This window comes from Hemiscyllium ocellatum, chromosome 37 (assembly GCF_020745735.1).
Source record: "Hemiscyllium ocellatum isolate sHemOce1 chromosome 37, sHemOce1.pat.X.cur, whole genome shotgun sequence".
Classification (NCBI taxonomy): domain Eukaryota; kingdom Metazoa; phylum Chordata; class Chondrichthyes; order Orectolobiformes; family Hemiscylliidae; genus Hemiscyllium; species Hemiscyllium ocellatum.
Window position 1 is genome coordinate 34551443 of NC_083437.1, and position 26627 is coordinate 34578069.

The 26627-nt window shown below is 39.3% G+C and overlaps 1 protein-coding gene across 2 annotated transcripts in view; it reads right to left on the reverse strand.

Moving 5' to 3' along the window:
- Positions 1-26627, reverse strand: part of acot7 (acyl-CoA thioesterase 7) — a 263971-nt gene that overhangs the window by 192738 nt on the left and 44606 nt on the right. For both annotated transcript variants that reach the window (XM_060852033.1, XM_060852035.1), the window contains exon 4: positions 4729-4820. In XM_060852033.1, the coding sequence (XP_060708016.1) occupies positions 4729-4820 (92 nt within the window). The remainder of the gene's footprint in view (positions 1-4728; positions 4821-26627) is intronic.

A 26627-nucleotide genomic window follows, 5' to 3' on the forward strand; every position in this document is an offset into this window, starting at 1 on the left:
CCACTACTGACATTTTCCCCTGCCACTGCAGAAAGTGCAAAACCTGTGCCCACATCTCCCCCCAAGGCCCCAAGGATCATTCCTCATGTGACAGAAATGTACCTCTACCAACGTCATCTACTGAATCCATTGCACCCAATGTGGTCTTCCTCTACATCAGGGAGGCAGGACACCAACTTGCAGATCGTTTCAGAGAACATCTCTGGGACATCCGCACCAACCAACCCCACTACCCCATGGCTGAACACTTCAACTCCCCCTCCCACCTCCACTCCACCAAGGACATACAGATACTTGGTCTCCTCCATCAACAAACCCTTACCATCTGAAACCTGTAGGAAGAACACCTTATATTCTGCCTTGGCACCCTCAACCACATGAGATCAATGTGGATTTCACCAGTTTCCTCAATTCCCCTCCACCCACATTATCCCAGTCCCAAGCCTCCAATTCGGCACCGCCCTCTTGACCTATCCATCACTTTTCACATCTATCCGCTCCACCCTCCTCTCCAACCAATCACCTTCTCCCCCACCTTCATCTACTTATCACATTCCCAGCTACCTTTCCCCCAAACCCATCTCCCTCGCATTTATCTCTCAGCAACTCCTCCACCGCACCCCCCCGGCCCATCCGCCTCATTCCTGATGAAGGGCTTATGCCCGAAATGTCAATTCTCCTGCTCCTCCGATGCTGCCTGACCTGCTGTGCTTTTCCAGCGCCACAGTGTCGAATCTGACCTCCAACATCTGCAGTCCTCACTTTCTCCAAATATCACAAGCCACCTAGCTGCAAATGTGCCATATAGTTTGAAGTAGAAGATGCCACTTCTTGCCCCTTGTGCATCCTCACCAGAATTGCGACTAACCAACAACTTATGCTGCAACCCAATAAGCAATTAAAATGATTAAAGATGGTGCTGGGATATGAACTGTTCCCCTACCTCCATACCAGTAGAAAGTTTGATAAGGAAGGCTCTAGCATAAGATGGATGCAGTGCCTGGCTTCATTTACAATGACATGGCAAAATGTCTCAGTTCAGTGAATGCAGTGTGATTATGCTATTTCCACTTCCACATAGGTTGAAAAATAGTTGTCCAAATTCATGATTCAGAATTCTCAACAAAAATCTCAGACACGGGGAGAAAGATGGTTTCTTCAAAAATTAGAAGTAAATTAAATTATTGGAAAAGATCAAAGCGATCATTTCCCTATATCTGGCTGCGTGGTAGCTGGCTGATACCAGCCCAAGTCTTACTTAATAAAAATTCAGACCCTAGTATCCACTAGTTTTGCAATTGCCTGCTGTGGAAATACACAGGCAGTATGCACCATCAGACATCTTATATTTGATCATTTTTATTTGCCCATTCATTTCTGACAGTTTCACTGCAGCCAATTGTGCTGTAAGGAATTTGCATAAAACAGAAAGTAAGTAGCATGATACTTTGTCAAATCACAATATAAAGGCTATGTTACAATAATAGATTTGCTTGCAAAACCATCCTACGTTGACCAATTACTCACAACTTTCAACACATTCATTTGGGTACTCTGGGTGAAGGAACTACAATTTAGATGCTCACTTTGCTCTATTCCAAAAAACAAAAATTAACTTATGGGTTAAAGCTTTTGTGCAACATTCTGCATCAAAATATTGTGGTCATGTTGTATTATGTAGTATTAGAAGCAATCAGTGTGGATCTAAAAGTTAATCTTACATCTGGACTAAAAATTAGGAAGACAAACTACGGTATCCGCACAAACTGCAAAATTATTGGTTGGGTTTCCCCAAACAATGACAATGTCTAAGATGTTAAATAATTTTTTTGAATGAAGTGGTGAAAACTGCCATAATAATCGGAAAATCAAAGAAACATTCAGCAGATCAGCTGTTACATGTTGAGACAGAAACAAGCAAATGTATCAGCTGTCACCAAATAAACAAGAAATGTACATAATAATCTGTTCATTTCTGATAAGGAGTCGCATATGTAATGTTAATCCAACAGACTGGTATTGTGAAGTTGAATCATGTACTGAACCTTTAAGAGAGTGAATGCTGTTCTGAACTGAGAGCTTACAAACACCTGTGATATGACTAGATGGCAGTCTGAGTGTACTGGGAAATTGAAAATATGTAACATTTGGCTGTGAAATGGATACCTGAATTGGTTGCTGTTTTGAAACAATTCGAATTTAACCAGTTTAAATTATGTCCCCAGATACTAAAACCCAATTGCATTTTGCCAACATTGAACCAATGAGACAATCCGTTGTTGGGGATATAAAAATGTAGGCATTTTGAAAACTGGAGACAGAGCAACTGCTGTTGAGAGAGACCCAAGAAATTAGGAAACACTTTCTTTAAAAGGTACCTTTTCATATGGAACATGAAAAGGTAAAAAAGAAAGAAGACAACCCAGGGAGATCTTCAGTAGAAAGACACCAAGGACAACAGTCGCTGTATGGTTTTGAAATTAAGGTGATGTAATTTTAATAAGTGTCTTATTGGAACAGCATATTGTTATAGAATTGGAGGCAGGTAATAAGCAGTTAGAGAAAGGAGGCTTAGAGTTGTGAATGGTTGTCTTTTAATGTTAAATTTTAGAGTTAAAGAATTAATTGATTTTATTTTCTTCAAATAGTGAAACAGTTCTCTGTCATTCAGATTTTAACACATTACGAAGCGAGGCGAGCTTTTCTGGGTGCTTGGTTTAATTAACAGATGGGTTCACTGTCATGTCATAATACTGGGCAAATTTTGTGGTTCCCTCACAAGCAGACTGGTGGAAGGAATTGCCCGTAAATTCCTCAAATGACATGATTGCCATCCCCCTCTCCACCTGACCCCAATTTTACCTGGTACAAGGGCAGCCTGCCCATTAATGTCAAGTCGATGACACATGTAAGGGTAAACAGATGATTAATGTTAATCAGTTCTCTTTCAGCACATACAAAAAGGGGACAAAGTTTTAGAGTGAGTAATTGATGATCTGCAAGACTGCAGAGAAACAGAAAATAGAAGCTGAAGTGGATCATTTGGCCCTTCATGCACACTCCACCAATCTATATGATCATGACTCAGTACCCTGTTCCCACTTTCTGCCTGTTCCCTTAGCTCCCTGCGGCCTAAGAATGATATCTAACTTCTTCTTGAAAACATTCAATGTTTTGGCCTCAACTGCTTTCTGGTTAGAGAATTCCATAGACTTCTCAGTCTCTGGGTAAAGAAATTTCTCCTCATCCCGATCCTAAATGGCCTACCCAATGTCTTTAGATTGTTACTTCTGGTTCTGGACTCCCAGGCACTGGATGTGTCCTTCCTGTGTTTACCCTGTTTGATCCTGTTAGAATTTTATAGATCTATAAGCGATCCCCCACCTTTTTCTTCTAAACTCCAAGAATACAGTCCTGAACAATCCAGTCTCTCTTTTATACATCAGTCCTATCGTATGATGAATCAGTCTGATAAACGTTTGTTGCACTCTCTCCATAGCCAGATATCCTTCCTCAGATAGGGAGACCAAAACTGCACACAATGCTCCAGGTGTGATCTCCTCTGCACATATTTGATTAAAGTTAACAGTTAAATAAAAACTCTATGCCTTGGCTCCCCATTCACCATTAATGGCTACTTAAGGGCTCATTTCTACTTGATCTCAATTTTGAGGCGGCTGGGAGGAGTTCAGGAGCAGGGGTACACCCAGCAGGTCACCCTACTTGCACCTCAAGTGGGAAAGGGGATCAAAGGATGTGGTCTCCTACAAGGGCCCTGTTTCCACATTAGGCACTCTCCCTTAGATCTACACCCTGAAAATGTTTCTAGCCATCAAAGCACTCACTCCCCAAAAGCCTTACTCCCTCTCCCCACCATAGGAACTGCACGTGCCTCCCCACCACGCCCCCCGCCACCCCACTTTCAGCATTCACTAGATGTGATATTCTCTGTTACTGTCTTTTCCTGAAAAGCACAGAAATTGGCTAGTTCACTGACAATTCCTAACTGAATTTTAAGAACATTCCAGTCTACTTCAACTGCTAGGACAATTTTAAGACTTCTTTTCAACTCTGAATGCCTAACAGCCACAAACTAAACTGCCCTGTCACTCAGATGAAACTGTTTATCTGAATGGAAATATGACCCCTGTTCTGTCTTTCTACACATCATAAAAGTTCAGCTTTGTCAACGTTTCATTAATGAACTGCCCAGGTAGTTTATCTCATCACTTTATTGATGTCACGTGGTTTATTGGAAATATAGTTTGAACTCACTATTCAAAAACGACTTTCTAGCTGTTTGAGACAATAAATCACCTTCTCAAAACTAAAACCATAAAAACATTTACCTTTACTTTAAAATCCAAATTTCCAAAGGATAAAAAGATATTATTTATCACAGTATGTTCATTCATTCAGGACATCTGTTAAAGTGGTTTGCAGATGCCCCATCTTCTGCCAAAATGGCTGGGGTCTGACTGTGATCAGCAGGTATGGGTTCTCCACGAACTCTTTGGGTTACAGAACAGCAAAGTCCACCATGCGAAAGGTCCTGCCCGTTCTTTTAGATGTTACTGAACTGAATTGCTGTGCTATTCCATTACTTTCAACTTTTAATTACAATTTCAACACATTTTCCTTTCGTTTTCTTCTCATCTTTCGAAACTACTGCTTTTTATAAAGTCATGCAATAAAATGCAAATAAGTGTAAAACTGTAAATTAGTTACCTGCACAGAAGGAATCTCCACCACCTTATCTACATTCTCCAGAGATAGTGCCACATACCACAGTGTTGCCCTGTTGGTCAATCGCTTAGCACCTATGATAGGAAACACCCTTTTTAAAATTTAACCACAATGTGCATTTATATTGCAGCAGTAACTTAACAAAATGTTCCAGGGCATTTTGCTGAAGCAAAATCACACTGTCCTAAGCAACATTGAGAGATATTATGTAATAAGTGACTGAAAGCTTTATCAAGGAGAGAGGTTTTAGGGAACATCTAAAAGGAAACAAATGAAGAAGCTTGTGGGGAAGAAATGGTGGAATTCTGAAGTTTGGGGTCAGGGCAGCTGAAGGCACCAAAAATGGAATGAAGGAAACAAATCAGAAATTCAGAATCCAGTCCGGATAATTCCAGTGATTCTGACCAGGAAAGAGTAACAGAGCAACAAATGCAAAACTGACAAATGATTTTTATAACACACTTTCAGTTGACATGTTGCTGCTGGATTAACAACAGGAGTCAAATTTAACAACAGAAGGCAAAAGTGTTCTTAATCATGTTTGCAGAAATTAGATTTGCATATATACAATAGTGCCTCATTGTGTTTCAGAGAAATCATGTAGAGTACAATGAATAAAAATATTGATAACCAGCCATCATGCCTCACGAGGATAGTACGCTGGGGCTTTTCCTGCAATTATCACAAAGTGAGGGAATATAAACTGGCTTTTTTTTTAAAAAGGCTTTATGACCTTTGTTAAGGCAGGGAGAAAGACACCACTCCCTTATGAATGCTTCTGACCATACTGTCCACGCCCAGAATCTATTCAGCTACCTAGGAGACAATCACACAGCTGTTAACAGGTAAAAAGCCTTTATCATTGACAACTGCTCACCACTCAAGAGATCAATTAGCTGTTTGTTGCTGGCCGAATCTCCCCTTGTACACACCCTCTGTCTACAGCTTATTTGCATTAAGCTCTACCGCTCCTACTGCTTCAACATCTAGCACTGTAACAGCATTGACAATAAGTGTCAGTAGCCTGCTTCTAAAAATTGCAGTAATCCATTTCACTATCCTAGTTATAAAAACAGTCCTTTTCCCCTTTTCATCCACAATCAAAAATACAGAAAATAAAAAGAGCCAGTGCCTATACCCAATGAAACGTGGCTTATCCTGTTACATTGATATCAGCAAATATTCTAATTTATTAAACACTCACCAGGTCTTGTAGCATCTGTGGAGACAAACTGAGTTAATGCTTCAGGTTAATAACTCCAGCAAAACTATGGAAAGGGGATCGACTTCAGTAAGGCATTCAACAAGGTTCCTCATGGTAGACTAGTTAGCAAGGTTAGATCTCATGGAATACAGGGAGAACTAGCCATTTGGATACAGAACTGGCTTGAAGGAAGAAGACAGAGGGTGGTAGTGGAGGGTTGTTTTTCGGACTGGAGGCCTTTGACCAGTGGAGTGCCACAAGGATCGGTGCTGGGTTCACTACTTTTCATCATTTATATAAATGCTTTGGATGTGAACACAGGAGGTATCCTTAGTAAGTTTGCAGATGACACCAAAATTGGAGGTGTATTGGGCAGCAAAGAAGGTTACCTCAGAGTACAACAGGATCTTGATCAGATGGGCCAATGGACTGAGGAGTGGCAGATGAAGTTTAATTTAGATAAATGTGAGGTGCTGCGTTTTGGAAAGGCAAATCAGAGCAGGACTTATACACTTAATGGTAAGGTCTTGGGGAGTATATAAGAGACCTTAGAGCATTTGAGTACAGGAGTTGGGAGATCATGTTATGGCTGTGCAGGACATTGGTTAGGCCATTTTTGGAACATTGTGTGCAATTCTCATCTTCCTATCGGAAGGATGTTGTGAAACTTGAAAGGGTTCAGAAAAGATTTACAAGGATGTTACCAAGGTTGGAGGCTTTGAGCTACAGGGAGAAGCTGATTAGGTTGGGGCTGTTTTCCCTGGACCGTCAGAAGCTGAGGGCTGACCTTATAGAGGTTTATAAAATCATGAGGGGTATGGATAGGCTTAATACACAAGGTCTTTTGCTTGAAGTGGGGGAGTCCAGAACTAGAGGGCATAGGTTTTGGGTGAGAGGGGGAAAATTTAAAAGGGACCTAAGAGACAATTTTTTCATGCAGTGGGTGGTGCATGTATGTAATGAGCTGCCAGAGGAAGTATTGGACATTTACTATAAACCGCCCGACTCCCACAGCTACCTAGATTACACCTCCTCCCACCCTGCCCCCTGTAAAAACGCCATCCCATATTCCCAATTCCTTCACCTCCGCCGCATCTGCTCCCAGGAAGATCAATTCCAATACTGAACAACCCAGATGGCCTCCTTCTTCAAAGACCACAATTTCCCCTCAGACGTGGTTGACGATCCTCTCCACCGCATCTCCTCCACTTCCCGCTCCTCCGCCCTTGAATCCTGTCCCTCCAATCGCCACCAAGACAGAACCCCACTGGTCCTCACCTACCACCCCACAACCTCCAGATACATCGTATCATCCTTCGTCATTTCCGCCACCTCCAAACAGATCCCACCACCAAGGATATATTTCCCTCCCCTCCCCTATCAGTGTTCCGGAAAGACCACTCCGTCCGCGACTCCCCGTCAGGTCCACACCCCCACCAACCCAACCTCCACTCCCGGCACCTTCTCCTGCAACCGCAAGAAATGCAAAACTTGCGCCCACACCTCCCACCTCACTTCCCTCCAAGGCCTCAAGGGATCCTTCCATATCTGTCACAAATTCACCTGTACCTCCACACACATCATTTACTGCATCCGCTGCACCCGATGTGGCCTCCTATACATTGGGGAGACAGGCCGCCTACTTGCGGAACGTTTCAGAGAACACCTCTGGGACACCCGCACCAACCAACCCAACCGCCCCATGGCTGAACACTTTAACTCCCCCTCCCACTCTGCCAAGGACATGCAGGTCCTTGGCCTCCTCCATCGTCAGACCATGGCAACACAACACCTGGAGGAAGAGCACCTCATCTTCCGCCTAGGAACCCTCCAACCACAAGGGATGAATGCAGATTTCTCCAGCTTCCTCATTCCAGCACCCCCCGCCCCACCTTATCTCAGTCCCAACCCTCAGACACAGCACTGCCTTCTTGACCTGCAATCTTCCTCCCGACCGCTCCGCCCCCATCCCCTCTCCGGCCTATCACCCTCACCTTAACCTCCTTTCACCTATCGCATTCCCAACGCCCCTCCCCCAAGTCCCTTCTCCCTACCTTTTATCTTAGCCTGCTTGGCACACCTTCGTCGTTCCTGAAGGAGGGCTTATGCCCAAAACGTCAATTCTCCTGCTCCTTGGATGCTGCCTGACCTGCTGTGCTTTTCCAGCAACACATTTTTCAGCAGAGGAAGTACTGGTGGCTGATACAATTACAACATTTAAAAGGCATCTGAATGGGTATATGAATAGGAAGGGTTTAAAGAGATATGGGACAAGTGCTGGCAAATGGGACTCGATTAGGTTAGGACATCTGGTCGACCTGCAAGTGTTGGACCGAAGGGTCTGTTTCCATGCTGCACATCTCCATGACTCTAGTCGTTCTCTCTCCAGCTAGCATGGGGAGGTGGGAGACCATGGCCATCAATAGCCTAGATTTTCTGATAGCCATACAGGTTGTCGTTATTCCAACATAGATGGGAGGTGCGCATAGAGATCTTGCAAAATTCTCATTGTAGTAAACTCCAAAGGAGTTAACTGGAAAATTAAAGATTCCACTGTGCACTTCCTTTCTGCAAGCAGCCCTTCAAATGTCTCCACTTAACTTGGAGAATTCCGATTGTTCCATTTAAGATGAATAGTTCCTCTGAAAGTTTGGATTTTTAAATACATCATCTAACTTGAGCAACTATTCAACAGACACTGTACTTACACACACATCCCCTATTCCATCTCTGCCAGACTATTTACACCCTCAGATCTGATCCCATAGACGTACTCTGTTTTGCACCTGATCCCCCCTTTCCCCCACCACTGGGCTTGACCAACCCTTCCCACTAGAGGGCACACTCACCCTGTCCATAACAGTGGACCTAACACCCACTCCATCACTATGCATCCAGCCCCCATATTTGTGCCTCTGGAACCAAACCCCAATTGGACTAGACACAGACTCCTCACCAAACTGGATTTTTCTCAAACACCTCCCTGATCCACCCTAAAACTGCACCACTTATTTTGCCACTTTGCACCTGACCTATCCCCTTCCCATTTGGATCCTACAAATCTGACACCCTAACCCCACCTCCTCCCTCCTTACATTGCTGGCAGCCTACTTACCTGGCATCAAAGGCCATACCAAACTGACGCCCTAGCTCTCCAACATATCAACATCACACTTATGGTGTGCAATAATCCTTCGACAACAGCTATCAACAGCAAACATCAGGATACAGCAACTGACTGCTGTGAGTAGGGGGCATGCTACCTTCTGCACCATATAAAAGAACAGTGAAAATGAATATGGCTCAAAGTTTCTAAAGAAACCTTGACTGGAATATCCTCTCAAAAAACAAAACTCACTCCTTTTCAAAAAAAAGGGTGGTGTGATAATGAGCAAATCAAGACCAATGTATGAACAAGCTAATTGAAGGTGTGTGGGGCTGAAGTGGTGCTAGATGTCATAAAATCTCCAGGAATATACATGAAGCTGGCTTGTCTCACGTATTAGATTCAAAAACCTGACTACATGAACCTGCTGTTCATAATTTGTTTATGGATTATTAAAAATCAGACTAATTCACCCAAACATGTGGCTGAAATAAAAACAGACAATGTTGGAAAAGCTCAACAGGCAAGTAGCATTTGTGGAGATAAACAGAATTATGTTTCAGATCAGTTGTTATGCTCTGAGCTTAAAATATCCAGCATTTTATTTCAGATTTCTATTACTCATAATATATTGTTTTCTGGTGCATGACTGGGTCTTAATAACAGAAAATCAAGTCTTTAACATTTGTTATGAAGATGTGAGTGTGCTATACCTTTAAGAAAGTTAAAAGCTAGTAGAACTACCTGACAGCACCAAGTGTTTGAGTAATTCTCTTACAATTCCAGCTTTACTTTTGTCCTTGATTAAACCCAAATCTAACTTATTTGCTAATTCTATGTGTATGGCCTTTTTCTTTCCTTCTAAATTTTCTTGGCAAATTTGAGAATCATCTTCAAATTCCAGAACCTCTTTAGCAATTTTAAGAGCCATTTCTCTCATTTTTAATATAATCAATCACAAATCACCGAAATTAAACACATTGTCTCACCTTAGTTTTATTTAAAAATCTAACCTGCAAGTGTTTAAATCTGCTAGGATTTTTCACACCCCCAAATCTATTCAAATTTGTCTAAACCAGTTCAAATCCCAGATCCCAAATTGTTACGATATGGGGTAAACCCTCCTGCTTAATTTAAACCAGCAACACAGAAAAAATTATCCCGTGCATTAATCTGTGAAAATTTGAGAGGCCAAGAACTACTTAAAGTAAAATTTAACAACTTTAATTTTTAATGTATAACTGAGAATAATTAACTAACAACTATTTACAACTCCTTTCTCTAACTTATCTTTTACTTTCCCCTATATAACACTGGTCCGATAAAAATCCCAATTAAGATGTACAAATTAAAACTTCTTATCTCAAAGCGAGGCACCTTTTGGCTCTTCACCATATTCTTGTCTTCTTTTCTTCTTCTTGGTGATTCTGCTTCACAGGTTACTGATCGATAAAGAGAGCTATTTTTTCAGACAGTCTTTACATGCTGGCAGTTTGGCAGTTCTCCCCTCAACTGTTCAATTTTCCCTGACCTTATACCCCCCAAAGCATCAGATTGTGTCATTGGCTTTTAAGATTGTCAATATATTTAATTCAAACTTGATTGGAGGTTGGTATTTTAGGATATAATTTAAACTGATTGCCTGGACAATTGAATTCAGCCAATGGTTCAGCCAAATGTTACAATTTCTTTTTCAGAACATTTGGTGCTGTCAGGTAGTTTTGCTAGTTTTTAACTTTCTTAAAGGTACAGTACACCCACATCTTCATAACACATTCTTAACCTGTGAACACTAATGCAACAACTTTCTGTTGCTGTACTTAAATGTTGAGATTAATGTTAAAAGCTTTGAGCCTTATCATGCCTATTAATTTCCTGCACCTGATTTGAGCAAGGCTGCAAGGTACTGAAATTAAATGAGGATTGGATAGGGGTGGTGTGTTGTAACACAGCTGTCCTGAGCCCATCCATGTCTGTTTGTGATTATGTAATGCTAGCTAATAAATTGAGCTGAAAATGTGTTGCTGGAAAAGCGCAGCAGGTCAGGCAACATCCAAAGATCAGGAGAATCGACGTTTCGGGGCATGAGCCCTTCTTCAGGAACTTTGGTTGCTGCCTGACCTGCTGCGCTTTTCCAGCAACACATTTTCAGCTCTGATCTCCAGCATTTGCAGTCCTCACTTTCTCCTAGCTAATAAATTGACACAGGATTAAAATATCATAAGTGTCCAAGTACAGATTTAATTTAGTAACGTTGACTCAATTCTGCTCGTGTAAATACGAGTAATACCTATAATTTGTTATTAATCTATCAATTCCTCTGTTGGACAATTTGCTAAAAAATTGAAAGAATTCTCAAAGGTCTGCATTTCAACTTTTCCCCTGAAATACATTCATAATGACACTTCAAAACTTATTATTTCAAAGTATGTTATTTAAAAATGAAAGTTAATAGGAATATTGTATGTATATCGTAGCCAGCTCATTTACACCAACTCACGTGAAATTGTAAGTGATTAATTCGAGATGTAGGAAGGCTTGTGTAATTGAAGCAGTGAAAGTATCACACTTCCACTGAATTACCCGGCCAGAAATTGCCAGCCGGCAGGCTGCCATTCTTTTTCATATTTAATCCCCTTCCCTTGCATCTCGTCTGTTTTTCTTCTGATTACCAGGAACACAACATACATTTATTAAATTATAGAAAATGTACAGTATAGAAATAAACCATTTGGCCATTGTATTCCATACTGATGTTTATGCTCTACACAAGCCCCTCCTCTCCTATTCAGTCAATGCTGACAATTCTTCCTTTCTCCATCTCATACTTAGCAGCTTTTCTGTAAATGCAGCAATGCAAATCACCTCAACTAGAATTCTGAGTTCTACATCACAACATTGGTCTGAATAAAGAAGCTCCTTCTGCATTTTCGATAGTATTTACTTGTAACTACCTTCTCGATGTTTACTCTACAAAATCCTTCATAACCTCTCAGGGCACCCTGCATCTTTCTTTTTTATCCCAGAGAACAGAGCCTTATCCTGTCTAATCTTTCTTGAAAAGTATTGCCTGTCAAATCTGGTATATTTTTTATAAAGTTTTTTTTTCATTGTCTCCAGTGCATTCATGTCCTATTTACATCATAAGATGTACAGCAGAAGTAGGATGTATAATATGGAGACCTGAATTTTGTATTGTGTAAATATGGCTTGACGAAGGTTCTATATCTGCTCAATGTAGTTTTTCTGCTTTTGATAGGCATCCAACATTTTTCCTCAGTGCTTAGCTTGCCATTTTATAATGGCCACATTAATCTGCATCACTACATTTTAGTGATTTAAGTATTTATACTCCACCAGATCAGGACCAAAGGGCTAAATGGGCTAATCCTATTCCTCTGTGCTTGTTAGACAAAAGAACGTAAAGGGCCATCATCCATCTACTGTCACCTCAATAGTGGACAGAGGAATTGCATGTAAGCCTTGAATTCATTTCCCATTAGTCCAACATCTCTGCGTTCTATTCCTACTGTCACCCCTCTGTTATGTGACCTGCTATACTGTTCCAATGAAGCTCAATGAAAGTGTGATGGGTATCTCTCTTATCCCTTTGGTTATTCTTTCAAACTGTGTTTTACGTGACTCATATTTCTTTGCTTTATTTCATTTTTTTCCTTCTTTTACCTCCTGAACATATCTTTTCTGTCATTTAACCATATTATATTGTCCACCTAAGAACTTTATAGGTATTGTCATTTCTTTGTGTGTAGGGACATTTTATGTATTTCCTCCTTCCCTTTTTCCTGTACATTTACAAATGTTCCTTCATTCTTTTTAAATCAGAAAAGTATTGAGGATGAGGATTGAGTCTTATACTCGAGTCACTGACTGACTAGAGTTCTCTCCATAGATGCATTGACAGTCCACAGTATTTTCTGTTTTCATTTCAGGAAGTGTTTTTTTTACCATTTAGTAAACCGCCACTTATATGGGATGTTTCAAAAACAAATTACATTTTTATAAAATAAAGGTGACATTCCTGTCTGAATTCTTAGCACAGCTGCAAATGTGTTGCTGGTCAAAGCACAGCAGGTTAGGCAGCATCTCAGGAATAGAGAATTCGACGTTTCGAGCATAAGCCCTTCCTGATGAAGGGCTTATGCTCGAAACGTCGAATTCTCTATTCCTGAGATGCTGCCTAACCTGCTGTGCTTTGACCAGCAACACATTTGCAGCTGTGATCTCCAGCATCTGCAGACCTCATTTTTTACCTGAATTCTTAGCACAACTTCTTCAGCTATTCACACACTTTTGAAGACTATATCTGTCACCTCATCCAGGTGGCTGGATTCATGTAATTGAGGTACATAAATGAGCCACTTAACATCACATAAAGGAAAAATACTATGGATTCTGGAAATCTGAAACAAACCTAAAGAACACTGGAGAAAGTTAGCACAATCTGGCAGCACCTGTGGAGGGAGACACAGATAACATTGAGTCTGGTATGACTCTCCCTCAGTTTTAAAGAAGTGTCATACCAGACTCAAAATGTTAACTGTTTTCTCTCTCTGGGGATGCTGCCAAACCTGATGTCACATAACTGTCTGCACCTCTTCTGAAGTATAGGCAACTTATCAATGGTAGGAGTGTGTTACAAAGCCTCTTATGTTCAAGGAACAACATAGCACATCAGCATGCAAATCCAATAATTCTTGTTCTGTATAGACACCGCTAAATATAGAGCACTTGCCTAAATGTTATCAGTTTCTATCATTCTGGCGCAATTTTGATCCTGAATGGAGACCAAAATATTCACTTTTATATTTCATAGCCTTTATATTCAAGGCATTCAATCCTTGATGAACATGTCGCCCTGGCTACTTTCAGCTGAGTCAGTGATGGAGTGCTACAATTTGCCTCAGCATATCTGGGCTAGGGAGGACCAGATGAGGAAATCAAATATAGTTACTATTCCTGACTACTGCCCAGTGACTTTCAGCAGAAACATTTTCCATGTGTAGATTTTGGACATGGAGAGGATCAGGCTTGGTAGCAATTGCTGTCATGGTTAAATATCCGATTGACAACCTTGCTTTGAAGGAAAACATTTGGGAATGGTTACGGAGGACAGGCAGGAGACATGAAATCATTTACCTGCAGAAGTCAGCATTTTCAGGATAGGGTGGAAGAATATATTCTATTATAATTTCATTGCTTCAAATGGGGAAAAATGGGACAATGTTGTGCCTTTGTTCTGCAAACTGAATTGATGAAAAATGCACCAATATGAAGGCTATACCCAAAGCCAAACTACAGCAGAAGCATGGCTGGAGTAATCGTGGCTTTGAGATATACAGAAAATTCTGGCTGGTGCTTGTTACAAGCATTTTTCCCTTAACATATGCTAGTGAAAGACCTAATGCTGGTTTCACAAACCCTCAACCAAAATGTAACAGACTTAGTGGAGCATGCAGTTAACCTGAATCACATTGATGTGGCCCAATACCCAAGTTCACATGAGTATTAATGGATTTCAGCTTCTGATTGACACTTTGAGCATGACAACCTTTTCATGGCCATAAACAATCTTGGGTCTAAACAAATGTATTCCATAAAGATTTTGTTGGCTCTTTAATACAATGATTTTACCAAGTCTCTTTTCAAATACAAAATAAAAATTGAATGGAATACAATTAGAACACAAAGCCCATCTTCAGAACTGTTGCTTATATTCAAGAAAAAAGTGGAATTTTTTTAAAGGAATATTACTTGATATCAATAAATTACTGCTGCTTTAGGATTTCCACATTTACTTCTAAGTAGAAAGCTCAAGTTTAACATTTTTGAAATCATGAATATTTTGTGTCATACTTTTGAAAGAGCTCATTATCATATAGACCAGGATGAAAAACAACAGCCATTGTCAATTTATTTGTTTGATTTGTGTCACAGTGTAAATTCAATGTGTTATCACGCTGTTCTGTACAATTACTACTGAAGGATAATTATGAAATTCCTTACTGGCTAATTTCTTGAGCAATGCTTTACTTTGGAATGCATTTTACAAGACTACAGATGGCAATTGAGAAAAAGGAACAAAACAGTAGGCATTTGTTTTTTTCCACCTCAGGTCATAGGCAAAATGATAAATAGGTTTTAGATATACCTGGCAACATCCTCATCTGGAACTGCTCATTGGACTTGGCCAACTAAGGACATATTAGGTAGCCACAGTGTCACCACACAGAAAACATTGCAAATGCCCAATAACTATTTGTTGATTTGTCTAATTATCCATCCTTGTTCTTTCCAACCTTGTTGATATCCTATATTACATGGCTTTTCATCCACATTGAGTAAAAAGTGAGGTCTGTAGATGCTGGAGATCAGAGCTGAAAATGTGTTTTGCTGGTTAAAGCACAGCAGGTCAGGCAACATCCAAGGAACAGGAAATTCGACGCTTTTCAAGTTGAGAGATTCTGTTACATTATTCATTATTCACGGTATTAGTTAACAATTGTTAAATACTGCTGAAAGCTAATAATAATCGCTAAAGGACTGAAAGTGCTCACTAATTTAAATTTCCTTCGAGTACTGATGAAAATGTTTCCTGTAATTTTCACCCCACCTCTCAGAAGTAAAAATTCAGCTCTGTACAAATAATATTTACCAAAGTAAGAGGCATTAAGATTGAACAGAGCAAGACCAGTGCATGCATTATGTCATGGACCAGATCTAACCCCTTCAAAATACATGAAGAAGACCGCCTTGGCCCTCTGGTGTTCTTATTTTAAAGGTAAATGTAAGGCATTGTGTTCCAGATACAATTCAATTTAGTCAAACTACTGAACATTAAGCAAAACACACTTTATTTTACACTACAGCTAAATATAGACAAAATTAAAAAATGAAAAGAATTGATTTAACTGTAACTCTATTGATATGTTTAACAAAGCAATATATTTATTCAATACCACTAATTAACTGTTGCAATATAGTGACATCCCATAAACACAAGCTTAGCAAAGGAAAATTCAGTAAAATAGATTGTCTCACATGCAATTCTAGCAGCAGGAAGAGAAGCCCAGCTTTTAGCGTTAACAGTGACAGGAATAATGGTAAGGTCCTAGGGAGTGTTGCTGAACAAAGAGACTTTGGAGTGCAGGTTCATAGCTCCTTGAAAGTGGAGTCGCAGGTAGATAGGATAGTGAAGAAGGCATTTGGTATGCTTTCCTTTATTGGTCAGAGTACTGAGTACAGGAGTTGGGAGGTCATGTTGCGGCTGTACAGGATATTGGTTAGGCCACTGTTGGAATATTGCATGCAATTCTGGTCTTCTTCCTATCGGAAAGATGTTGTGAAACTTGAAAGGGTTCAGAAAAGATTTACAAGAATGTTGCCAGGGTTAGAGAATTTGAACTATAGGGAGAGGCTGAACAGGCTGGGGCCGTTTTCCCTGGAGCATCAGAGGCTGAGGGGTAACCTTATTGAGGTTTACAAAATCCTGAGGGGCATGGATAGGGTAAATAGGCAAAGTCTTTTCCCTGGGTTGAGGGAGCCCAGAACTAGAGGGCATAGGTTTAGGGTGAAAGGGGAAAGATATAAAAGAGACCTAAAGGGCAACTTTTCACACAGAGAGTGTTACGTGTATAGAATGAGCTGCCAGAGGATGTGGTGGAGACTGGTACAATTGCAACATTTAAAAGGCATTTGGATGGGTATATGAATAGAAAGGGTTTGGAGGGATATGGGCAGGGTGCTGGCAGGTGGGACTAGATTGGGTTGAGATGGCATGGACGGGTTGGACCGAAGGGTCGGTTTCCATGCTGTACATCTCTATGACTCTATGACTCTAACCAGTTTCAAGACCCCAACAACTACTAGTGAAGGCTAATACTGAAAAAGATCCTGGTTCTGTGGAGGTTGACCCCACGCATTCAGACTGCTTCTATTGTTCCAACTTGTTAAAAAACCACAAAGCCTCACAAGCTGTTTACTTTATTTGCTTCAGAGCAGACTACTTGCTACCTCTGTCAAAATGTTTCTTCATTAAAAAAATTCAAAATATACCTCTTATAGTCATAGTATTATTACAACTATATTGGAAAGAAAGAACTTGCACAAAAAGGAGACCTTGGAGTACAGGTTTAAAATTCCTTGAAAGTATAGCCATATTAGGGAGATTTAAACAATCTTTGGATAAGCACATGGATGATGATGGGGTAGTGTAGGAGGACGAGCTGAGAATAGTTCACCGAATGCTGAAGGCCTGTTCTGCGCTGTATTGTTCTATGTTCTGTATTCTATAGTCACAGATGGACATGATAGTCAAGAAAGCGGTTGGTATGCTTGCATTTATTGATCAGTGTGTTGACGATTGAAGTTAGAAGATCACTGATCAGGTCACTTTTGGAATACTGTGTGAAATTCTGGTCTCCATGCTACTGGAAGGATGTTGTGAAACTTGAAAGAGTTCAGAAAAGATTTACCATGGAGGTTGCCATGATTGGAGGGCATGAGCTATAGGGAGAGACTGTATATGCTGGGGCTATTTTCCCTGAAGCATCAGAGGCTGCAGAGTGGCCCTACAGAGGTTTACATGAGGGGCAATGGACAAGGTAAATAGACAAAGTCTTTTCCTGGTTTGGGACAGTCCAAAACGAGAAGGCATCGGTTTAAGGTGAGAGAGGAAAGATTTAAAAGGGACCTAAGCAACAAATATTTCATGCAGAGGATGGTGTGTGTATGAAATCATCTGCCAGAGGAAGTGGTGGAGGCTGGCACAAAGACAACATTTAAAAGGCATCTGGATGGGTATATGAATAGGAAGGGTTTAGACGGTTATGGGCCAAAGTTGGCAAACGGGACTAGATTTATTTAGGATATCTGGTTGGCAAGTTGGACCGAAGGGTCTGTTGCCATGCTGTACATCTATATGACTTTATGATGCAGTGTCTTTTTAAGGTCAATCATGGCATCAACTGTGAAAGAGGGTCAGATAGTTCAGTTGGTTGACGGTTGGTTTGCCTTGCACTGATGCCAACATTGTGGTTTTAATTCACAAACTAGCCAAAGTTTGCATGAAAGATGCTCCTCTGCTCAACTGCTCCACTCCCCTGAGGTGTGGTGACCCTTAGATTAAACTACCATCAGTAGTTTCTCTGTAATGTGAGTGCAGCCTATGGTCCAGTCGGGCTATGCGGCTTTTTCCTTAGTTAGCATTTCAGTTATTCAGATGGCTTAGGGATAAGATCATTAGAATATAATGAGAACTACATTTTTAAGGATGTGAAAGGATTACAGAAAATACCAAAAAGGTAAATGACAAAGGTTCTAGTGGCTTAATGGTAAGGTCAGAGGGGGTATTGCTGAAAAAGAGACCTTGAATTGCAGGTTCATAGTTCCTTGAAAGTAGAGTCGCAGGTAGATAGGATAGTGAAGGCAGCATTTGGTATGCTTTCCTTTCTTGGTCAGAGCATTGAGTATAGGAGTTGGGAAATCATATTGCAGCTATACAGGACATTGATCAGGCCACTTTTAGAATATTGCATGCAATTTGGTCTTCTTCCTATTGAAAGGATATTGTGAAACTTGAAAGGGTTCAGAAAAGACTTACAAGGATGTTGCCAGGGTTGGAGGCTTTGAGCAATAGGGAGAGGTTGAATAGGTTGGGGCTGATTTCCCTGCAGCATCAGAGGCTGAGCGGTGACCTTATAGAGGTTTGTAGACAAGGTCTTTTTCCTGGGGTGGGCAAGTCCAGAATTAGAGAGCATAGGGTCAGGGTGAGAGGGGAAAGATATAAAAGGGACCTAAGGGACAACCTTCTCACGCACAAGGGTGGTACGTGTATGGAATGAGCTGCCAGATAGAAGTGGCGGAGGCTCGTACAATTGCAACATTTAAAGAGCATCTGGATTGGTTTATGAATTGGAAGGGTAAGAAGGATATGGGCCAGATACTGGTAAATGGGACTAGATTAGGTTAGGATATCTGGGTGGCATGGATGGGTTGGACCGAAGGGTCTGTTTCCACACTGTATATATCTATGACTCTATGAGGAATGAGGCATTGATAGGTTGGAGAAGCTTTGGATCTTCTCCTTAAGACAACACCACTGTATCACTGAGGGAGTACTGCACTGTCAGTAGTGTCACATTTTGGATGAGCCATGAAACAAAATTCAATATGTAAAGTCCTCTGCTATTATTCACAGAAGAGACAGGGAGCTCACGAATTGCTCGATTTAATATTGACCTAACAACCGTCACCAAAAAACACATTATTTGAACATTCGTCCCACTGCTGTTTGTTGGAATTGGCTGCAGCAAGTTTTCTTCTGCATTTCCCTGCATTACAAAAGTGACAACATTTCAAAGGTACATCATTAGTTGTCGAGTGCTTTGGGATACCCTGAGCTCAAGAAAGGCCCTACTTAAATGCACGTTCTTACTTTTTGATTTGTTTCATTTCTATTTGTGGGACTATGCTATGTTCATCAGTTGCATTACTGGAATGACTGCACTTCAGAAGTTAGTCAATTGCTGCAATTTAGCAATGAAAGATGATGTAAAGTAATTCTTCCTTTCAATCCACTGTCTTGTATATTAATACAAGCTGGAATTATTAACCCAACCACTGAGAAATGAGTAACAAAAAATTTCCCAAGAAAAACTCAGATTGATATTATTTTTAAATAAGAATAGTGCGTGTAATTTTGTTTAACTCATGGGTTTCCCATGATGAGTCAGAAGTAGTGCTATTTCAAGGTAATTCTGGGGGCGTGAGGTGGAGTGGGTAATGTTCACATGCTAACTGAAAGGATTTATTATGAAGTCACTGAGAAATGCAATTCCTTTTGCAAGTGGCAGAAGCTATATGGACACAGTGATTCACAGTACCCTGTTAGTTTCTCAACCTGTACATTTTTAACACTTCAGTAATGGATATGTCCTAAATACTGACAAAGGGGACTGGCAGTCTTGCTGTCAATCCTCAAAGTAATGTTGACTTGCCATGCATCCCATGCCCACATCAAAACATGTCACTGTTATGAATTAGAAGTGAGCCTTAACTATGTTTTGATAGTTGCATTGTTTAAACTGTTCGCATTGTGATAATAGTGTTTACTGAAAGCTTTGTCTCACTGTCCTTTTAAAAAATAAATTCTGAGCTTCATACTTTAACTAGGCTAAATTCTTCATGCAACAAGCTGAGGCAGGTCCTTGAAATCTCTTGAGATCACATGCTGGCTTTTAAGAGGGTAAAGCATTCAATTAAAAATTCTGAAGACAAATCAAAATGGAACTGTACATTGAGCACCCCCTATTTTCAATAAGCTATCATGCTGTCTCCTCCCAAAAGTAGCCATGACATTTGAGACCCCCTTCCTATTATAGTACACTTCTCCTATCTTTATGAGAAAATAAAGTTATTCTAACAAACATTTCAACTATTTGCTGACTGCATAAGTGTATCAGATTGAAACTTTTGCATGCATAATAGTGACTCAGGAGATGTTTCAATTGATAAATTCTGTAATATTTATAACCAAATAGACAACAAATTTTATTAGGGAATTATTTTATTAAAACCTGCCATCCTAGCAATGTAAGGATTCGCGTACCTTGAACATTCTGGAAGAATGATTTCTTCTGTGGATTGTATGTAGTCAAAAAGACATTTATTGCAGCATGTTTATAATCTCACTGATATATAACTCTGAGAGAACATCTTACTTATTGTATTGTACCAAATATTTTTATATTTAAAATGTTTCTTTTTTCTTCCTGATACGTTACTGTGAGCAAAGATGTTGGTGTTACTATATCTAAAGGGCAAAATCACAATTTAGATAAATCTACCTACAAAATGACCTAGGCTCCCAGATGTACAGAATGAAGAATTATATTGGATAAAAAGTGTTGCTTTTTTTTAATATATTTCAGGACCTTTAAACAACCTGTTTGTGCAACACAAACATAAAACCACAATATATGTACCTATAATGTTCAAAACAGATACCAAATACTAAACAGGGTCGTTTCCCATTTCTAAGCCATCCCCCATATTTCATTTTTATATGCAAATTTCATCCACTGACTCTTCCATGGCAACCTGTTCTAATTAATCATTGAACTTTGCTGGAACTCAAACCTTTCTCCATCTTAAAACTCATTTAAAATGCCAAAACAAAGAAACAGAATGCTAAGTTTTATAATCCATTTCTTGTTTCTGGTCTACCACAAAATAATAATAACATGTAGCTAAAAATGTACAGGGGTCTTGACTCAAACTGAATCTGACAGTATGCTTTTGGGAATGAGATTTGCATCACACCCAACCAAAACAACCCTGACAGGATGGTATCTATAGCAACAATATGGAAATGTTGCATGTCTCCTTTTGAGAACAACATCCAGCTAACCAAAAGCTGCTCTCACCCTTAATTTCTTTTGACTGATCAAAAATTTAAGAAGTACTCAAAGTGCAGTCACTGACCACCCAAATATATCTTTATTTTTAAAAGAGAATATGCTACACAGGTCAAATTGATTCAGCAATAAAATGACGTAGGTGGGTGGGTTACAAAAATATGTGATATGCCCATTCCGTATATTTTAGTCCTCTTCACAGAATGTAACACATTCCCTAGAAACTTGAGGCTAATTGGATATGACAGACATACAGAATAAATTCTGCTCCGATTATTTTCTGTTGTCAGTTGCTGTAAAACATTGCTTCAAGGGAAGTGCTCAGGAAAATTTATTTTACAATTTCTCTCATTATCTACTGCTTCTCCACCATTAAATATCAGTTTTAATTGCAGATTTTCTAGTTGCTGACGATCAAACACTTGGTCCTTCTTTTTGCACTGTTATATAATGGTTTTCTACTTTTGGGCCATGGGTGATGGCGGATGGCAGAAATCTGAACTGCATATACAATGTTTACTTACATGCTGGCAGCCTTCAAGGTATAAAAGTGAGCATTTACTTATACAGAATCAAGAATCAGTAATTCATTAATAATTAGACGGTATAGTTTAGCATTATTGTGCAGGATTATAGCAAAAAACTTTACATTCTCCTGACCTTTAGAAGGACTCACTTTAGTTGAAATGGAAGACAAAGGCATATCAAAGACATGCATATAGATGTTGTACAATTAAACATTATATTGGCAACAATATTTCATAAGCTTATGGGTCTAGTTGCAGAGATGTTGAAAGTACAACTGAATGTATTCACCTTCGTAAAAAGGTGGATAATGTATCTTTATATTAGGCTAGCAAAACTAATATAATGCCACATGCCATGGTTAACTTAGGTCAGAAGAATCAGCAGGATGTTTACTTCTTGAAAAATCTTTCCAGCCTCAATTCACTTGGTCTCCTGCCGCATGATATGGTTTATATCAATAGCAAGATACATACAATATTTAATGCACTAATGACCTACCTTAGAGATTACAATAACAAGCCAAGAAGAGAAAAGAAGTCCTGACTCAGGAGCAATGTGATTGTGCACAGTTGATTCATGGATTGAGCTAAAGTGCATAAGCAAACCTGATATAATGTTAATGTTTAACTCCAGAAGCCAATCTGACTCAATATTACAATGCATTGCACTGGGGCCAGCACAAGACATGTTATGATCTTATTGTACTTGTGGATAGAGGACTCACCATTCATTTTCCTTAAAATGCATAAACTGCAAAGTATCTGTTTCTGGTTGCACCATATCAATTCATTGTATTATCTCAAAAAAATGAATACTCCTTTTCTAAATTCATATTTCAGGTAGACAAAAGCATACATTAGAAACTTTCACTCTAGCTATAAAACTTCTCATTTATTTTCAATTAATCAATCTGCTATGGTCATTTCTTTTGATTTAAGAATACCAAGCAGGCTCTCCAGCAAGTGTCTTTTTCTCTCTCTGCTTTCATCACACCATCTCTTTTAGTGGCACCTCAAAATTGCAGAATTCCACCTCTTCCTTTCCTTGAAACTGTTAAAACTGTATAGAAGGGCTCTCATTAAATATCATCAATGCAAATAACTGAAATTGTGAAGAAAATGCTGTTGCTAGTTGTAAGAAGTGCCAAAATGATGTAGTATTATATAGTGTTTTGAACAGACATATTTTAACAAGTGTACAAGTTCCAGCTGTGTTATTTGTGTAAATATATTGAAGGCAATATATTTTAAATGTGCTCTCAATTTAACTAGACACATGATATAGGAAAATCAAATAAATACTAAAAACGTTTCTGTACTAAAAACATTGCTATACAAAATAACTGGAATTCTTTCCAGATGCATTATATTTGACTTTAATATGTTGCACATTATGTTTATTTTAAGGCCAGTGTTTAATAAATTTGTACTTTGCATTACATGATAAATGTCAATGTCACAGGAATCTTTTTGTTTGGATTTTGAAGCAGTCTCTCTGATCCAGGATTCCAAGTCTGTTTCCTTATGTTACTCTCCACAGCAGGAATTTCATTGATGAATAGGTGACTGTTCAAAGGGTTTCTTTTGAGAATCTTCCCCACAGTGAACAAAGGGAAAATGCCTTTATTGTTCCCAAAATTGTTACATTGCCTTTCTTAAAAACAAACAATAGTGGGTTATAAATGTTGCAAGACATTATCTTTGTTTCTCCAGATTTTTGTAGAAAAGCCTGAGAGTTTGAGTGAGAGCTTATGTCAGCATCACCTTGATAGATCTCTGTACTATTGTTATCCAGTTTATTATTATTCTTATACTGGACAGCCATGTGTATATTAGCAAGTATTAGAAACCCATCCAAATATCTCCAATGATCTCCAAAGCTGTTAAGAGATTCTTTTTGCCTGACAACACTGACTCCCAATTGAGAAGGTTCTGATAGTGCTCCAACCAAGGGTCTTGAATAGCTACACCTTCTTTAAGAAAGTTATTGTTATCTTCACCTAAAATTGGGGTGGGGGTGAGGGTCGGGAGGTAAACAACTTGGTTTTGGTCCAGAGAGAGTGTCGCTTGCTGATATATTCTGAGCATTTCAGGCAGGTTTGCACAGTGTTGGACTTCACTGGCCCTTGCTTGCCATCACATATTCCTATTGAGACTTCTCATTCACATATGGAGTTGAGTATAAGTATTCTTCATGAATCTGCTGTGACTTAGGATAATTTAGATACATAATGAAGACTTTGCATTTCTGATCAAGAAATTTGTGCATTTTTTGATCAATCTTGTCAAATGTGTCTTAATCACGATAAGATTGTCAACCTCTCTTATACCATTTTTCATCAAGTACAAATAGATCAGAATGTTATGTTTCACCTACACACAAAGGTAATTTTCCTGTACTTCCCAAGCTCCAGCAGCCCATGTGACTCAGAGGATTAACCATCGTTAGTCTGCATTTTCAAATACTTCACAGCATTATCCTTTCCTATATCTGGTATCTGCCATCACCTTCAACCAAATGTCACTGAAAACATGTCTTTCATACTGGCTTACTTTTATTTCATTACTCCTTCTAATATTTTCAGTGTCAGTGGCCACACATCCAACCATTCAGCTCTAGCTCTCTAGAGTTTGGTCTTGTCCAGCACCCCAATTTTTCAACTTTGTCAGTTTTCAAAAGGTTCATGAAACCATTACCTTTCATCATACTTTCACTATCCCTTGTCAATCTTCACATACATACATATGTATATAAATAAGTCAGTCAGTCATAGATAGACATCAAGACACCCTTATTGTAGATAGAGATTATTAACCACTCAGTTATACAGCTTCTATCATTCACTGGTCCCACCTCTTTCTCCTTCATATCTACCCAGTCAATTTTCTTTACATATCTATTTTCTAATCAACCGGATCAGAGATGTTGTGGCACATCTCTGGAGCAGATGGAACTTGAATCTGGGTCACTTGGATCAGCGATAGGGACACTACCACTGCACCACAAAATCCTCTACCCCGTCAATTAATTAATCAATTAAGTCCAATCACCTGCTTATATATTTGCTTCATTAATATCCCTAATAATTTTCCTTCTTGTCTATTACTCATTTATCCCTTAAAGTTTAAAGGACTCCAAGATCTCCTTCTGTATACGAAGGTTAATTCAGTACAGAAACATAAACCATTTTAAAGATATCTCCCAAGACAGAAGTATTTCTCTGTGTTCATGATCATTCAATTTGTCATTTTTTAAATCCACACTACAGAAAAGAGTTCATTCCACTCAAATTCCTCAGCACTTAATTGACGATTTCTGCTAAAGAAACTCATTCTGTTTGACTCTGCTGTACTTTTTCTCTTGTCGTTTATGGGCAACTCCACACAGATGCTTCAGATTAATAACGTTCTGCCCACTGAGACGTCACCAGGTAATTGCCAAATTGCCACAAAGATACACTGTTCTGCTCCAGTATGGGAGCTTGTCATTGTATAGAGAATAAAGATTGACAAATTGCAGATCAGAATCTACCACTTTCATTCAGCTTGCTGCCTTTTAAACGCAATGTTTTCTCCATGTGTGTAAGCTAAATTACAAGCAGTGCATTCATATTGAGAAGGTTATACTCAGTATACTTGATATGGAGTGTACTAGGTTTTGTCATTTCTGCAACCCGACGAGTCAGATCCTCACAGGCACTGAAATAGGTGAACAGTCCAAAAGCACTACCAAGATGAAGGACTGCATCAAATAAATACATGTGAAAATGTTCCTGAAGAGAGATACAAGAGCAACTTTGAATTGTGAAACAACACGTGCTGCATGAAAACTATCTACAGAAGATAATCAATGAGCTTTTTCTAATTAAACTACATAAGTGAGGTCCCTCTATACAAAGGATGCAAAGAGGATTTTTTGTCTGCACCACATATTTCTTCCATTACAAACAATGAAGTTACTCTTCCGATTGCCAACCCTCACAGACAAACAGGGAAGATTGTACTGAGTAACTACACTCTCCAACATGTGAATGTGTGGCCTACAATTTGTCTCCTTTATTGAAGGCAACAAATAGCGGTGAAGGCCATTAGGAATTGGTACTGTACAGTCTAAAGCAAGCTGCCTTGTAAATAAACATTGAATGTAATTTAGTCTCAAGGTTAGGTGCATGTGGATGAGAATACAGATGCTGCAATACTGTAAAATTTATTGAGAGCTAGAAATGATCAGAAAATATCTGTACTGATAAAAGATCAATGATAAATGCACAAAGTTTGTTAATGCATTTAACTGATATAATGTTTAAAAACAACACCTATGTCAAGAAATGAAATGAAATTTGACATATTATTATAAATCTAAATTGATAGGCTTGTAATTTATATTGTTTCATATCGGGATCCAGTGCTGCAAAGTTAAAACAGTATCTTCCAGAAAGCATACTAAGCAGATTTACATGAGAGGTAAGCACCCAAAACTGTCTTTCCCTTTTACAGGTGTTAGCTAACCTGCCATAAATTTTCAACTTTTTAAAAATTTTAGATGTCCAGTATATTCAATTTTACTGCCTTGGGCTGCCTAATTCTCGTGCACACTGGCTTTAGGAAAA